The sequence below is a fragment of the Rhinopithecus bieti genome, unplaced genomic scaffold (assembly GCF_001698545.2).
Source record: "Rhinopithecus bieti isolate Rb0 unplaced genomic scaffold, ASM169854v2 scaffold_42745, whole genome shotgun sequence".
Taxonomy (NCBI): Eukaryota; Metazoa; Chordata; class Mammalia; order Primates; family Cercopithecidae; genus Rhinopithecus; species Rhinopithecus bieti.
In genome coordinates, this window is record NW_016819184.1 from 6,669,360 (window position 1) to 6,684,233 (window position 14,874).

Consider the following 14,874-nt stretch of genomic DNA (forward strand, 5'->3'; position numbering starts at 1 on the left):
TGACCACGCCACTGCACTCCAGTCTGGGCAACAGAGCGAGACTCCATCTCAAAAAAAAAAAAAAAAAAAAAAAAAAAAAAAAAAAATTTCATATTTTACAAAAGCTTATTAATTTGTTTTGGGTCACCTTCAAAGTCATCCTGGGCAGCATGTGGCCCATGGACAACAAATTGGACAAGCTTGCTCTAGGGGATGACTTCTAAGTATAGCTATGGGCATCCCCCTCAAAGTGGACACCATGCAGGCTATGTGGCTTGTACAAGTCACACCATCCCAAGTAACATCTTTAAATTTGTCTACCCAGGCGTTTCACATGATGCGGCTAACAAAAACTTTACTGTTAGAGAAATATACAGAAAATCCTGAAGGATGGATATACACCAAAAATGTTAAAAGTAGCTACCTCCTCTGAGATGAGTAAGTTCTGGAGCCCTGACACACAGTGTGGTGGCTATCATTAGTAATAATGTATTGTATACTTGAAATTTGCTGAGATTATATCGTAAGTATTCTCACCACATAAAAAAATTACATCAATTTGTAAATGTAACTTGTCAACGTATAAATTTGTTTAACTCAATTTAACAAAGTGATGGAGATGTTTATTAGCCTGGTTGTGGTAATCATCATTTCACAATGTATACATGTATCAAAACATCACATTGTATACCTTAAATATATACAATTCTCATCAAATATCTCTATGAAGCTGGAAAGGAATTTTTAAGTTATATCATAGGATTGTGACAGTATGTTTCATTTTTTGCATGTTATCTGAATTTTTCTACAGTAAACATATCACTTCTAAGAGACTTACTAAATGCTTAATGAACAAAGCCAAAGGTCACCTGTCTAATGCACTGGACAAGATGTCTATACTCCAAAATTATATTTCAAATTATTTTAAAAGGAGTCTATATAATTTAGCAATATCAAAGTGGTCCAACAGGCATGTACCAGAGCACACAAAAAGATGTGGTCCTGCTCTTGCTGTAAGTAGGAAAGCAAGATGTATGCATACAAAAATGTTTAAATGCCAGGCAATATGAGTAACTGCTGCTAAAGGTATACAAGCGGGAGGTGTTTCATACATGTTTTGAGAAAGGGCATACTTATTTGTGAGCTGCAACAAGGAAGAAGGGCTTCATGGAAAAGGGGGTTTTGAACAGGACTTTGCAGGATTCAAATTAAATCCTGAAAGAGCAATTCAGAAAGAGAATGCCCCTGGGCAAACTGAGATTTGGGAATCAACACAAGCGTCAGAGTGACAGTGAAGAAAGTAACCTGGCTCTCAGCTAACAAAAGAACCCCCATGTTTTCTGCAGGAGTGGTAAAAGGTAAAATGATTGTGGGAACAAGACCAGAAAAAGTAGAACCAACCGGCTCAAACGAATTTGGGGAAAACTGAGTTAAACAAATTTACAAGGATTCATTGTAGTGATCTAAGCTCTCAGTAGGCTAATGTGCGTTGAGTCGCCACTGAGGGAAGGAAGCTAGAGTTATTAGGGTATAGAAAAGACCTTTGGCAAAGCAGGAATTTAACAGATAATGGAGGAAAAACAATGAAGGGTTTGAATGCCAACGCTAAACTGGGCATTCTGGCCTTGGTCCTTCTAACAAGGCCTGGATTTCCCACAGAACAAAGGCTAACCTGCTAATATACCTTTAAGTTTTTACACAACAGAACTCAGAACCAGATACTGCTATCACTTTAACATTCCCATCCCACCTGCTTACTTATATTCCCAACAAGGGTTAGTTAGTCCCATCTTCTGAGAGCACCTTACAGTCCGCAGCCCCTTCCTGATGATCTGGAAGCTTGGGAAGCAGCACATCTCCTTATGAAATCGCTGAAGGGCGACTATGAGCAACAGGAAGCAGTGGAGGATTCCAAGTACGACATAAGAATACATTTTTTAAAATCTAGAAAATTTTAGAAATCTGATCGAGTTTTTCCAAATTACAGGTGACAGGCATTTGTTCAATTCAAGGTGCCATAACCAGGATTTCTTAAAAAGCAAAGAAAAAAAAAATGCACGCATGCACCAGATACATCACATGCAGGAAGGGCAAGTCGTGTTTCAGGACCCTTCTGTCTGTCATGCATACTATACTGACCTCTGCGTTCTGAACTGTAGTTCAAAATGTATTTCTTACTTGGGTCACAACTACAATGTTCAAAAGTCACTGCTCTATTAGATGGAGGACTTAAGGCAGAAACTGGAGGCTGCCACATTCACCCAGAAGGAAATGGGATAGGAGCAGTAGGAAGAAAAAATAAACAGAAGAGACACTTAAAGAATGTGGGTAAGGGAAACCAATGAGGCCAAGGTAACTACATCTGGGTAATTTGGGGAAAAGGTAGCTATAACCATAAACAAGCAAACCGTGAAGAGCTGGTTAAGGGGTATGTAGAGATGGAGGGAGGCACATTTGATATCCAGAGACAAGAGGGCATCCACATGGAACCATAAAATAAGCCCTCCCTCAGCACCTCAAAAACAAGTCCACATTACTTTAATTTGGTTACCTATAACAATACTATATTAATTCTTTCACTTATACAATGTTTTAAACTTATGGTCTGTTCTCAACCAAGTGGTCAGGGACTTTTAGAAGCACATAATCACACTAAAGAACTAATATCATCAGTTAGTCCCTGGCTATTACATTCTTTACCATCCCAAGGGCTTCACTGTGATTTGGTATTTGATGGCTAAGTACAGAAGGGTCTGTCATTTGGCTGTGTGTGGACTATGACTACATCAACACAGGGATGTACAAGCTACCTGAGCACCACTGCACCGGCACTAGTAGGAGAGCACTGAGCCAAAAGGTCCCCAGCGGCTGCCACATAGTCTCTGCCCATCCTGAGTGAAGCTGTACACTTGGCTCAAAGGCCCTGCTGATCCACCGAGAGGGCACAAGGGGGCATGAGGGAAATGGCTGAACTCCAACAAATCACTTTATGCAGGACTGAATCCCCAACACACATCAGAGGAGACAATTAAACGAGGCAGAGTGGACTTAAAGGTAAAATGTCATCCCCAACATGCCTGTGATGGCGAGTTTTGCTTTACACAAGCCTTTTTAAGTAAATTATATTAATTACCAACATTCAAAAACATCCAACATTCAAGGGTTCTGAATCTTGTTTATTAGATAGCACAGAAACAACAGGTCTAGATTATATTACAAAAAGAGCTCAAACTGTTCAGATACAGCAACGGGGCTTGCTAGGAGACAGAAGGGGGAATTCTTCAGACTACTGTACAGGGACACAAAGACTCCTCATCCTAAACAAAGTATTAAGGTACATAGACAAGTTTCTTGTAAGACAGAAAACAGAGAAATCCACAGTAACTCTAACACATCCCTTAAGGAATAAGCATGTATTTGTAGGAAGCAAACAAAGCTTTCCATAGAGAAACCACTTTCACAGGATGATTAGGTGGACCTGCAATGAAGAAAATACATTTCAAAAGATGGGTTCAGACTTACACCAAGTTTTCACTGAAATACTTTAAAAAAAAAGACCCTTCTCTGTATCAAAAGAATTTTTAAAAAATACATCACGGATAAAATAAATGTCAGGAAAGGTCCAAGTCCTATTCAGAGACATACATTTGCAAATTAATATAAATTTTAAAGTTTGACAACAAAAATATTATTTGGAACTACCTAGAATAGGCCAAGCTAAGTTCGTGTTCTGCTTTAGTGCATTACATTGAAATGAATCTCATTCTCACTATAATTTTTTTCTTTCTAACCTTAATCACCAGCGGCTGGTCAACTGAAATGGACATGAGAACTATATAAATGTCAGAGAAATATGTAAACCTCATTAATGTTTCCAAAAATTCATTTAGGGATAGAAACAGGTCCAAATAGATGCCTGTCTAAATGCACTGCAATTACGTTACAATTATTTTTCCAAATACACAGATATGCTCTGTCTTTTCTCAGCTCATTACTGACTCAAACAATTTGCCCTTCTGGGATCAATTGTTTGCTAATAAATAATTGTTTACAGTCACAAAATGATATTAGGAGGTTTTCTTATTAGTTTTCCTTCTGCACCCTAATAAGATTGAAAACTAGCTGATTCCCAAGAGTCTAACCTTAACCTCGCTTTGTTTAACAGCCCAGGAAATGATGAACCATCTGCTTCAGAAAATAATGGACAGCCAAGAGGAAATATTGTTTAATTGTAGATTAACCTCCTCATGAAGCAGTCTGAAGCAGCTTTAGAATTAGCAACTATAACCAGCAAAAGAAACAAATGGCTCATGAGCGTTTTCCTCTACTATTTAAGGTCCAGAAAGAATGCAAAGGGATTTTTATTACATTTATTTACAAACATTTATTTCCACAGTGGAAACAAAAAATCATCAAGGTCAAAACTGATTCTCAAAACTGCAGTCACTGCCCTCCAATTTTGTTTGCCCAAATACCTTTAATGCAGCAAACCATCAAACCATCTCATGCACTTAAGAAAGTATTTAAAAAAAAAAAAAACTCAAAAACCTCTTTTCCATTATTTTCAGGTTGTTATAATATTAAAATTAGCATTTTCCCTGGTTTCTTTAATAGTAATAAATCCACCATTGGGGAGTACGAATTGTTTTATTATCATCAACATGGCACTTAAGTAAATGAAATCTTGTCAAGTACATGGTGACCTACAAGTTCAAAAGAAAAAAAGAACAGCATGAGATCAAAATGGCCAGCCAGGACAGGAGATACAAAAGTGACAGATTAAATGCAAACACAGCCCTTTATCCAACAGGCTTCACATGCTAAGACTTTTCTAAAGTCAAACCTATAAAAGCATATCTGATATGGAATATTTAATACTCTGCCCCCTCTCAGAGGCTCAACCAATCAGCAAAGGTACCACACCCAATTTAACTCAGCAAAGTATAAGAATCCTGAAAACATTCAGTTATTCCACAAATATGTATCAAGAACTTCCTTTAAGGGCCTGGGGAGAGGGGACAAGGAACTGGGCAAAGACACTTGGGGTAGATATTTTATAGTTTAACACATGCTGAAGTATCAGATTTCCCTTAAGCCTGGTGGAGGTAATTAAGTAAAAAGCTTTGCCCTGTTGGTATCAAAAAATGTAAATGGCTCTTCTCAGTCAACAGTTACAACCAAGAACCAAAGACGTCTACGAAAATTTCAAAACTAAGGAAATTTGCAATTCCAGGCAAGGCCATATTACTCTGGGTTTCCAATAAGACCCGAAGGTCACTTACTTTGTGTTAATATTAAAGAAACAACCTCTGTGGAGAGGAAGGATTTTTGGCAGTTCAAATTCTTGAACATCTTAAATAGAATTTACTAAAATAAATTATTCTTGAATTCCTCAACTTAATTCTGAAGCAATGAGCTGGTAATAACTCCAGAGATTCAAATAATAGAGCCTATTCAAGAAGAATGAGAGTTTGACATTCTTCTGTACAAAACAACTAGGCACAATTTTATCCATCAGACGTCTATCAACCTACGGATATTGAAAGCTTGGGAGAACATGATAACATCAACTCCAACCCTACAGTCAGCTGTAATATCGAGCAGGCATCAACAATGCTATTCATGAATTTAGAAAAATTAATAAATCCTGGGTTGAATGCAAGAAAAGGCTCAAATACAGGTGAAGCATACTCACTTGGGTTTTGTTTCTGCATCTGTCACTTGGCGAATGAAGATACCATCTTCAGGATGTTCCGTGTCATCCATTTCATACATATATGATGATGCTATTGCAAGCGTAGTCCCATCATTACTGAAGGCAAGTGATGCGATGCTCGTGGGGTACCGATGGAATTGGCACAGTCGCTTTTTGTTAAATGGATCCCAAATATTTACAAAGCCATCAGAACCACCTGGAAGTAATTTCAAAATAGTTAAAATGGTTCTTAACACCAGATACAGAAATAACCATTATCTTAACAGTTAAGTTTTAAGGTCATGGAAATTACATTTCCATAAAGCATTATATAGATTTTTTCTCACTAAATACCATAAAAAGCAAGCACCAAATAATATAATAAATAAATATAGGTCAGCATGCCATACTTTACCTGTGGCAAATGTATTGTGGATATTGTGAAAAGAAATGGCATTGACTGGGTAAATCTGCTCAATATTATTTTCTTTTAGTCTGTGACATTTGAAGGCATACTTCTTCTTCTGTACCTCAGGGCTTGGGTCCAAATACTCAACTGCCACTCGGCCTTCAATAGAGCTTAATACATAACCCTGCCAAGAGAGAACCAGAGGGAAAAAATGGTAAATTCCAGCTTCCAAAAACAAGGTGCTAATTCCCAAATTCAACCCACACTAAAGAGTGATTATTTCAGAAATGAGAAGTACAGCAGGCTTTAATGAAGTGTTTAGGCTGTACTAACATAGTTACGATGACTTTAAAAAGAAAATAAGACTGGCATCACTTGCTTTCTTCACAGGTACCAGGGCCTTGCACATTACAATAAAAAATGTCTAGTTATTTCATCAAACCTAAACAAAATTTAGTGTTTTAGTGTCGCTTATTTGTTGTCCTGTTGTCCTGCCCAGCAGACTCAAATTTGTTCCCTCAGTTAAAATATATTCTACTATGTTCTGTGCCTCTTCATCACGAACAACTGTTAAGAATTGTGTTTCCTTCATTGGGGGTATCAATAATCCAAATAAACTGGAACACCAGTCTTCCATCTCAGTCATGCTACTTCTTACATTTAGTACAGTAAGTCAGGTTTGCACAAAGACTTTCAGGGACATTCAAAAGTGGTTTACAATTTCATACGTTTTCTCATCTTTCCTTGAAATGACAATATCTTAAAAAATAAGAGAGAACACACCAAATACAAAATCTCTGATTTTTTAATCCTTCAAGGTATGAAAAGATTTATTCCTGAAAACTGTTTATGAAGAAATAAATAAGTCAGTAAAATCTGACTTTTAACTGCCATTACAAAGTAGAAATAATCTTATAGAAAATATTAGATATAATGGCATTAAAATAATGTTCACAATGAAAGCATATTTTAATCACATATTTAAATCTCTAAAGTTTCACATAACTGCAATTCTTTATCTTCAGTGGAAACTTCCAATTTCCTAAGAAAAGGAACTGTGATCACCATTTGAGGTACTAGCCTTTGCAGGTTAAAAAGCCAAGAGAATAACATACCTGCTTCAAGTTCTACAACCACCAAAGGACAGCCATAAGATACCAAAGACACCTTCTGTTTTTAATGACTTTTCCTCTTGCAAAATTTCTGTTGCAACTGACCACACACCACCATCTCCTCTTAAAACTTTAAGGACTTGAGGGAAGAGGGAGATCACTAATAAACAGGCTAATCTTATTTAGCGATGGAAGGGCACCCTGTACATCCGTCATAAGAGGGGCCCTGCCTCTCTAACCTCAGTTGAGTTTAAGAAAAAAAAACACAAAGTTCTATTGTCAAACTGGGGAAAGAACTCTATAAGCATTAGGATTACAAAAAGGCAAAAAGAAAACAGCAAATTCCATAAGCTTAAAATCCAGATATAAATTTTAATTCAGCATTTTGTAAACTGAAATATCTGCAAAGCCCTCTTTGATTCTGTATACCTATGAAGCATCCTGGACCAGGATCAACAAAAGACCAGAAGACCTCCTCTATTCAAACCACTTCCTGAGCAGATTACTTGGTCTCTCTGAACATCAAGGTCGTCTCTAAAATGGGGGTTAACGCACTTCCTTTTAACACATGGCTGTCAAAAATATCAAGGAATACACCTAACAGCAAATTCTAAATCATTACTGAAAAAAAAAAAAAAAAAGAAGGCTTTAGGGGATAGTGGCCAAATCATTATACTATAAGATCACATTATTTTCAAATTCCAGAAAGAAGAGGGACTAGAGTTCAGTACCTGCTTGTTTGGAAACGCTCGTATGCAGCGAGTCTGGTATTTCAGGCTGGACTCCCTGCGCTGCTGCACGTAACCCATGTTCCGTAAGTCCCACACCAACACTCTGCGGCCTGCTGTTCCCACAATCAGCCGGTCTCCAGAGACTGAGAGGGTATATACCTTTTAAAAAAGATCAAAACTTGCTAAAAATCACCTACTTGCCTGAAAATGGCATTTTGCCCCAAAATAAAGTCCATCTGATCATAAAACCATAAAAAATTAGCTGACTGAATTCCCCAATCACAAGTAACAATTTTAGATACTGCAATTATTTAAACCAAGTTTGCACAAAATAGCAAACCCATGATGCTCTTCATAGTTCACCAAGCATCATATAATGTACATTCTAAGTAATTCTGTAAAAGAGCTTTTGAAGTCTTAATTCCCTTCATTACTAAAACAAATTAAACTATTTTTCCCAGCCTTCATGTTTCATTTAGAGACAACATAAAAGTGTAAAAAAAATTCAAGAAGGAGATAATAAAGCCATAAAATAATTCAAGGTAGAGTTTAATGAGTTTCTGGCTTTTCATAAAACAATCATTTTCAAAATTATTTTTCTATAATCACCCTTTTAGAATATTTCATTTTGCAACTCTAAAAATCTTGATTTTTTTCCCCCCAGTTGTTACATGGAATAAATAGGCCTTTCCAGGAAGGGTGAGGGAGCCACCACTAATTAGATGTTTAGTAGCCTTTGGTGGCATACAAACTCAAAATTAAAAGACAAGACAGTGGTCTGACATACAACAAAGCAATTCTTGTGCCCTGACGTAATACTACACATTCAAGATAGAAGTTCAACATTAGGGAAAATTTTTAAAAGTACTGTATCCCTTCTTTTTCCCCTCATAATGCCTTTCTTCAATATTAAACTTTCCACAAAAATTCCTTTATAATTAACCATAGAATTTCCTACAAGCGAACATTCAGTGGTTTATTTGCAAATATAATGTTACTTGGAAACAAAACAGAGGTAGCCAACTCATTAAAAAGGTGGCAAAAAAATATTCTCCTGATCATGTTCAGTCACTCTTAAAAAATTTAGACTTGCGATTCACAACTGTGCTCTATGATTTTCAATTAATAAGAAACTCTAATCTGACTTAGCATTTTCAAACCTGAAGAACTGCCATAAAAAATGCAGAGGCCCCATGGCAAGGTAAGATGTCTATTCAACATTCAATACTTAAGCCATATGTTGTTAATAATCACTAGTATGTTAACCACATACCATGAGCTGAAGAAGAATCAAGTTACCAGCTGTAACAACGCCATGCCCCACCCCTCTCTAGAATCTGGCCCTAAAATTCAACAATTAATGTGACTAAGGGAAAAATAAGGAATTAAAATTAAGATTCAAAACAACAGATTTAATATAAGCAGATTTAAATGTGAGAAATGTTGTTAAGATTTATCATAGCTTACTCAGAAAACAAAATGTTTGCAGTGAAATGAAAATTAATCTAAGATGTATAAAGTACCAAACTTTAAAAACAGAGAATCCAGAAAGAGATCGATTTATAATGGTACAATCATACTGGGAATTTTATCTTAAATCTTTACTATATAGGTGACACACAAGCTTCTAATAGTGCTTTCTATCCCCACTGATCATAAATCAAGTGAAACCACTGTCATGCTACTGACTAGGTATATACATTTATCAAAGAAAGTATTAAAAAAAGTGACATAATGAACCTTGCTGAACCAATAAGCAGCTTGATTCAGTGTGGCTGTCCATTATATGATATTCTGTCAGCAATTTATCACAGTTCTTAACATGTTACATACAACCATAAATCAAAACTAGAAACACTGCAATTATTTTATTCTGAACAAAGGTCTTGCCAGGAGTACATTCGACTGTGATGTGACAAAAATAATGGCTCTTTGGATGCACTATTGTATATAATGATGGCTAACAGGAATTGAATAGTATATTTACGCTGAGGAAATAGACTCAAGTGAGGGATGCCTTTAAACTGCTAAAACAATCAATCTTTAAAATTAACTACCACCTGATAAAGTCTGATGAGGATACAGAAGGAATGCTCAATTACACTTTCATCATACAGAACAAAAGGTTAGAATAATACACAAAGTTTCGGTTTTAAAAAGCTTTGTTCGCTAACAGCCTTGAAACTACATCTATCATTATTAAAAAATAAATATACAAACAGTAGAAGCCAGGGAACGTAAAACACCTTTCTCACTGAACTTGAAATGATAACCCATTTTGCCCTCTCAACAGTCAACTCAAAAGAAACCTCAGATAACAAATGAAAATAAGTGATGCTCCATCCAATTTTCTGGTTTGGGATGGAGCGTCAATTTAAGACAATCGAACAGTCTGCTAAATGACTTCTCTGAAAAGGCAGTGAGTTGCTTCTCAATTCTGCGATTTAAAGCATTAACAATACATGGAAGCAAATATAACAACTGACAAATAAAAGTTGGCCTCAAATCCCAAAGTTAATTTTCTTTTGCATTAAAGCATTTCTATGTAGTTGGATTTATAAAATCGACTGTCAACTTTTTCCCCCCATGTTGACTTTTCACCTTTAAATTCAACCAACATAGTCAGCAATCATGCATCAAGACAAAAATCACCCCAAAACCATCAACTCCTGCAATGAATATAAAGAGCCTACCTTTTCAGGCTGAGAGAAGGTCCCGGCATTACAAGGAGTTCTGGGATCCCACAATTTAACTGTCTGATCCCAACTTCCAGTGACCATCACATTCACTTCTGGACAGTATTCAACACATCTGATAGGGGCATCATGGGTCCCAACAAGATTTTCTATAGGAAAAAAAAGGGGGGGGAATCCCCAACATCTAGCTTACTACCTTTACTAAAGATTCCTAAAATAAACAATTAAAAGAAGCATTCATTCAACTGTAATCAATTTGCCTCATCCAACCCCATGGAAATGTCTACAGACAGAAAATCTCTCCATGACTACAAAGTTACCCATTCCTCTCTGTTCACCTTACAGTGCACACTTCACATGACTCACTAGTATGGCACATACCAAAGACTGTCTTGAATTTCAGATTACATTAAAACAGTGGCATGTCTGTTATCTTCCTCACTTGATTCTAGATTTCCTATCAGGAACTGCGTTTAACTCTGTGATCTCTGCCGGTATCTAGTGCAAGCTCTGGTACAGGCTAGGTGCTCAAGAAACATCTGTTGAATGAACAAATGAATGGAGAACTCTGGTCTTCTGGATCAACAACATTTATGTTGAACATGAAGCCAATGCTGCTAAGAAACTTATTTACAAGGCTAAAGGGTTATGAGAACTGAGAGTGAAGTCTTCTCATTATTCTACCTGGTTCCACTGTGGTTCAAATTTTCAATCAGACATTTTCCTTCTTTTCAATTTGAACCTTCCCACCATATCTCATTTATTCCTTCAACTAACATCTACTACACACCAGAATCTGTGCCAACTGCTAAGGATATAGGAAGGAACAATATATGGTCCTGACCTTCAAACAGTAAGGTTAGTCCCAGCACTTTGGGAGGCCAAGGTGGGCGGATCACAAGATCAAGAGTTTAAGACTATCCTGGTCAACATAGTGAAACCTCGCCTCTATTAANTCCCCCCAGTTGTTACATGGAATAAATAGGCCTTTCCAGGAAGGGTGAGGGAGCCACCACTAATTAGATGTTTAGTAGCCTTTGGTGGCATACAAACTCAAAATTAAAAGACAAGACAGTGGTCTGACATACAACAAAGCAATTCTTGTGCCCTGACGTAATACTACACATTCAAGATAGAAGTTCAACATTAGGGAAAATTTTAAAAGTACTGTATCCCTTCTTTTCCCCTCATAATGCCTTTCTTCAATATTAAACTTTCCACAAAATTCCTTTATAATTAACCATAGAATTTCCTACAAGCGAACATTCAGTGGTTTATTTGCAAATATAATGTTACTTGGAAACAAAACAGAGGTAGCCAACTCATTAAAAGGTGGCAAAAAAATATTCTCCTGATCATGTTCAGTCACTCTTAAAAAATTTAGACTTGCGATTCACAACTGTGCTCTATGATTTTCAATTAATAAGAAACTCTAATCTGACTTAGCATTTTCAAACCTGAAGAACTGCCATAAAAAATGCAGAGGCCCCATGGCAAGGTAAGATGTCTATTCAACATTCAATACTTAAGCCATATGTTGTTAATAATCACTAGTATGTTAACCACATACCATGAGCTGAAGAAGAATCAAGTTACCAGCTGTAACAACGCCATGCCCCACCCCTCTCTAGAATCTGGCCCTAAAATTCAACAATTAATGTGACTAAGGGAAAATAAGGAATTAAAATTAAGATTCAAAACAACAGATTTAATATAAGCAGATTTAAATGTGAGAAATGTTGTTAAGATTTATCATAGCTTACTCAGAAAACAAAATGTTTGCAGTGAAATGAAAATTAATCTAAGATGTATAAAGTACCAAACTTTAAAACAGAGAATCCAGAAAGAGATCGATTTATAATGGTACAATCATACTGGGAATTTTATCTTAAATCTTTACTATATAGGTGACACACAAGCTTCTAATAGTGCTTTCTATCCCCACTGATCATAAATCAAGTGAAACCACTGTCATGCTACTGACTAGGTATATACATTTATCAAAGAAAGTATTAAAAAAAGTGACATAATGAACCTTGCTGAACCAATAAGCAGCTTGATTCAGTGTGGCTGTCCATTATATGATATTCTGTCAGCAATTTATCACAGTTCTTAACATGTTACATACAACCATAAATCAAAACTAGAAACACTGCAATTATTTTATTCTGAACAAAGGTCTTGCCAGGAGTACATTCGACTGTGATGTGACAAAATAATGGCTCTTTGGATGCACTATTGTATATAATGATGGCTAACAGGAATTGAATAGTATATTTACGCTGAGGAAATAGACTCAAGTGAGGGATGCCTTTAAACTGCTAAAACAATCAATCTTTAAAATTAACTACCACCTGATAAAGTCTGATGAGGATACAGAAGGAATGCTCAATTACACTTTCATCATACAGAACAAAAGGTTAGAATAATACACAAAGTTTCGGTTTTAAAAGCTTTGTTCGCTAACAGCCTTGAAACTACATCTATCATTATTAAAAAATAAATATACAAACAGTAGAAGCCAGGGAACGTAAAACACCTTTCTCACTGAACTTGAAATGATAACCCATTTTGCCCTCTCAACAGTCAACTCAAAAGAAACCTCAGATAACAAATGAAAATAAGTGATGCTCCATCCAATTTTCTGGTTTGGGATGGAGCGTCAATTTAAGACAATCGAACAGTCTGCTAAATGACTTCTCTGAAAAGGCAGTGAGTTGCTTCTCAATTCTGCGATTTAAAGCATTAACAATACATGGAAGCAAATATAACAACTGACAAATAAAAGTTGGCCTCAAATCCCAAAGTTAATTTTCTTTTGCATTAAAGCATTTCTATGTAGTTGGATTTATAAAATCGACTGTCAACTTTTCCCCCCATGTTGACTTTTCACCTTTAAATTCAACCAACATAGTCAGCAATCATGCATCAAGACAAAATCACCCCAAAACCATCAACTCCTGCAATGAATATAAAGAGCCTACCTTTTCAGGCTGAGAGAAGGTCCCGGCATTACAAGGAGTTCTGGGATCCCACAATTTAACTGTCTGATCCCAACTTCCAGTGACCATCACATTCACTTCTGGACAGTATTCAACACATCTGATAGGGGCATCATGGGTCCCAACAAGATTTTCTATAGGAAAAAAAAGGGGGGGGAATCCCCAACATCTAGCTTACTACCTTTACTAAAGATTCCTAAAATAAACAATTAAAAGAAGCATTCATTCAACTGTAATCAATTTGCCTCATCCAACCCCATGGAAATGTCTACAGACAGAAAATCTCTCCATGACTACAAAGTTACCCATTCCTCTCTGTTCACCTTACAGTGCACACTTCACATGACTCACTAGTATGGCACATACCAAAGACTGTCTTGAATTTCAGATTACATTAAAACAGTGGCATGTCTGTTATCTTCCTCACTTGATTCTAGATTTCCTATCAGGAACTGCGTTTAACTCTGTGATCTCTGCCGGTATCTAGTGCAAGCTCTGGTACAGGCTAGGTGCTCAAGAAACATCTGTTGAATGAACAAATGAATGGAGAACTCTGGTCTTCTGGATCAACAACATTTATGTTGAACATGAAGCCAATGCTGCTAAGAAACTTATTTACAAGGCTAAAGGGTTATGAGAACTGAGAGTGAAGTCTTCTCATTATTCTACCTGGTTCCACTGTGGTTCAAATTTTCAATCAGACATTTTCCTTCTTTTCAATTTGAACCTTCCCACCATATCTCATTTATTCCTTCAACTAACATCTACTACACACCAGAATCTGTGCCAACTGCTAAGGATATAGGAAGGAACAATATATGGTCCTGACCTTCAAACAGTAAGGTTAGTCCCAGCACTTTGGGAGGCCAAGGTGGGCGGATCACAAGATCAAGAGTTTAAGACTATCCTGGTCAACATAGTGAAACCTCGCCTCTATTAAAAAATACAAAAAATAGCCAGGCATGGTGGCACGCACCTATAGTCCCAATTACTTGGGCGGCCGAAGCAGGAGAATTGCCTGAATGCGGGAGGCAGAGGCTGTGGTGAGCCAAGATCACACCACGGCACTCCAGCCTGGGCAACAGAGCGAGACTCCATCAAGAAAGAAAGAAAGAAAGAAAGGAAGAAAGAGAAAGGAAGGAAGGAAGGAAGGAGGGAAGGAGGGAAGGAGGGAAGGAGGGAAGGAGGGAAGGAGGGAAGGAGGGAAGGAGGGAAGGAGGGAAGGAGGGAAGGAGGGAAGGAGGGAAGGA

General features: G+C 36.9%; 1 protein-coding gene across 3 annotated transcripts in view; it reads right to left on the minus strand.

Annotated features, from left to right (window-relative positions):
- The window catches only part of BUB3 (BUB3 mitotic checkpoint protein), a 43,969-nt gene that overhangs the window by 26,078 nt on the left and 3,017 nt on the right, over nucleotides 1-14,874 (minus strand). Inside the window, exons 4-8 of one of the 3 annotated variants that reach the window (XM_017858678.1) lie at nucleotides 13,607-13,758; nucleotides 7,927-8,085; nucleotides 6,090-6,267; nucleotides 5,675-5,891; nucleotides 3,135-3,457 (exon numbers count right to left, since the gene is read on the minus strand). In XM_017858678.1, the coding sequence (XP_017714167.1) occupies nucleotides 3,448-3,457; nucleotides 5,675-5,891; nucleotides 6,090-6,267; nucleotides 7,927-8,085; nucleotides 13,607-13,758 (716 nt within the window). In that variant the 3' untranslated portion in view covers nucleotides 3,135-3,447. Of the gene's footprint in view, nucleotides 1-3,134; nucleotides 4,683-5,674; nucleotides 5,892-6,089; nucleotides 6,268-7,926; nucleotides 8,086-13,606; nucleotides 13,759-14,874 lie in introns of those variants that run through there. The other 2 variants (XM_017858677.1, XM_017858676.1) reach the window with 2 other exon arrangements.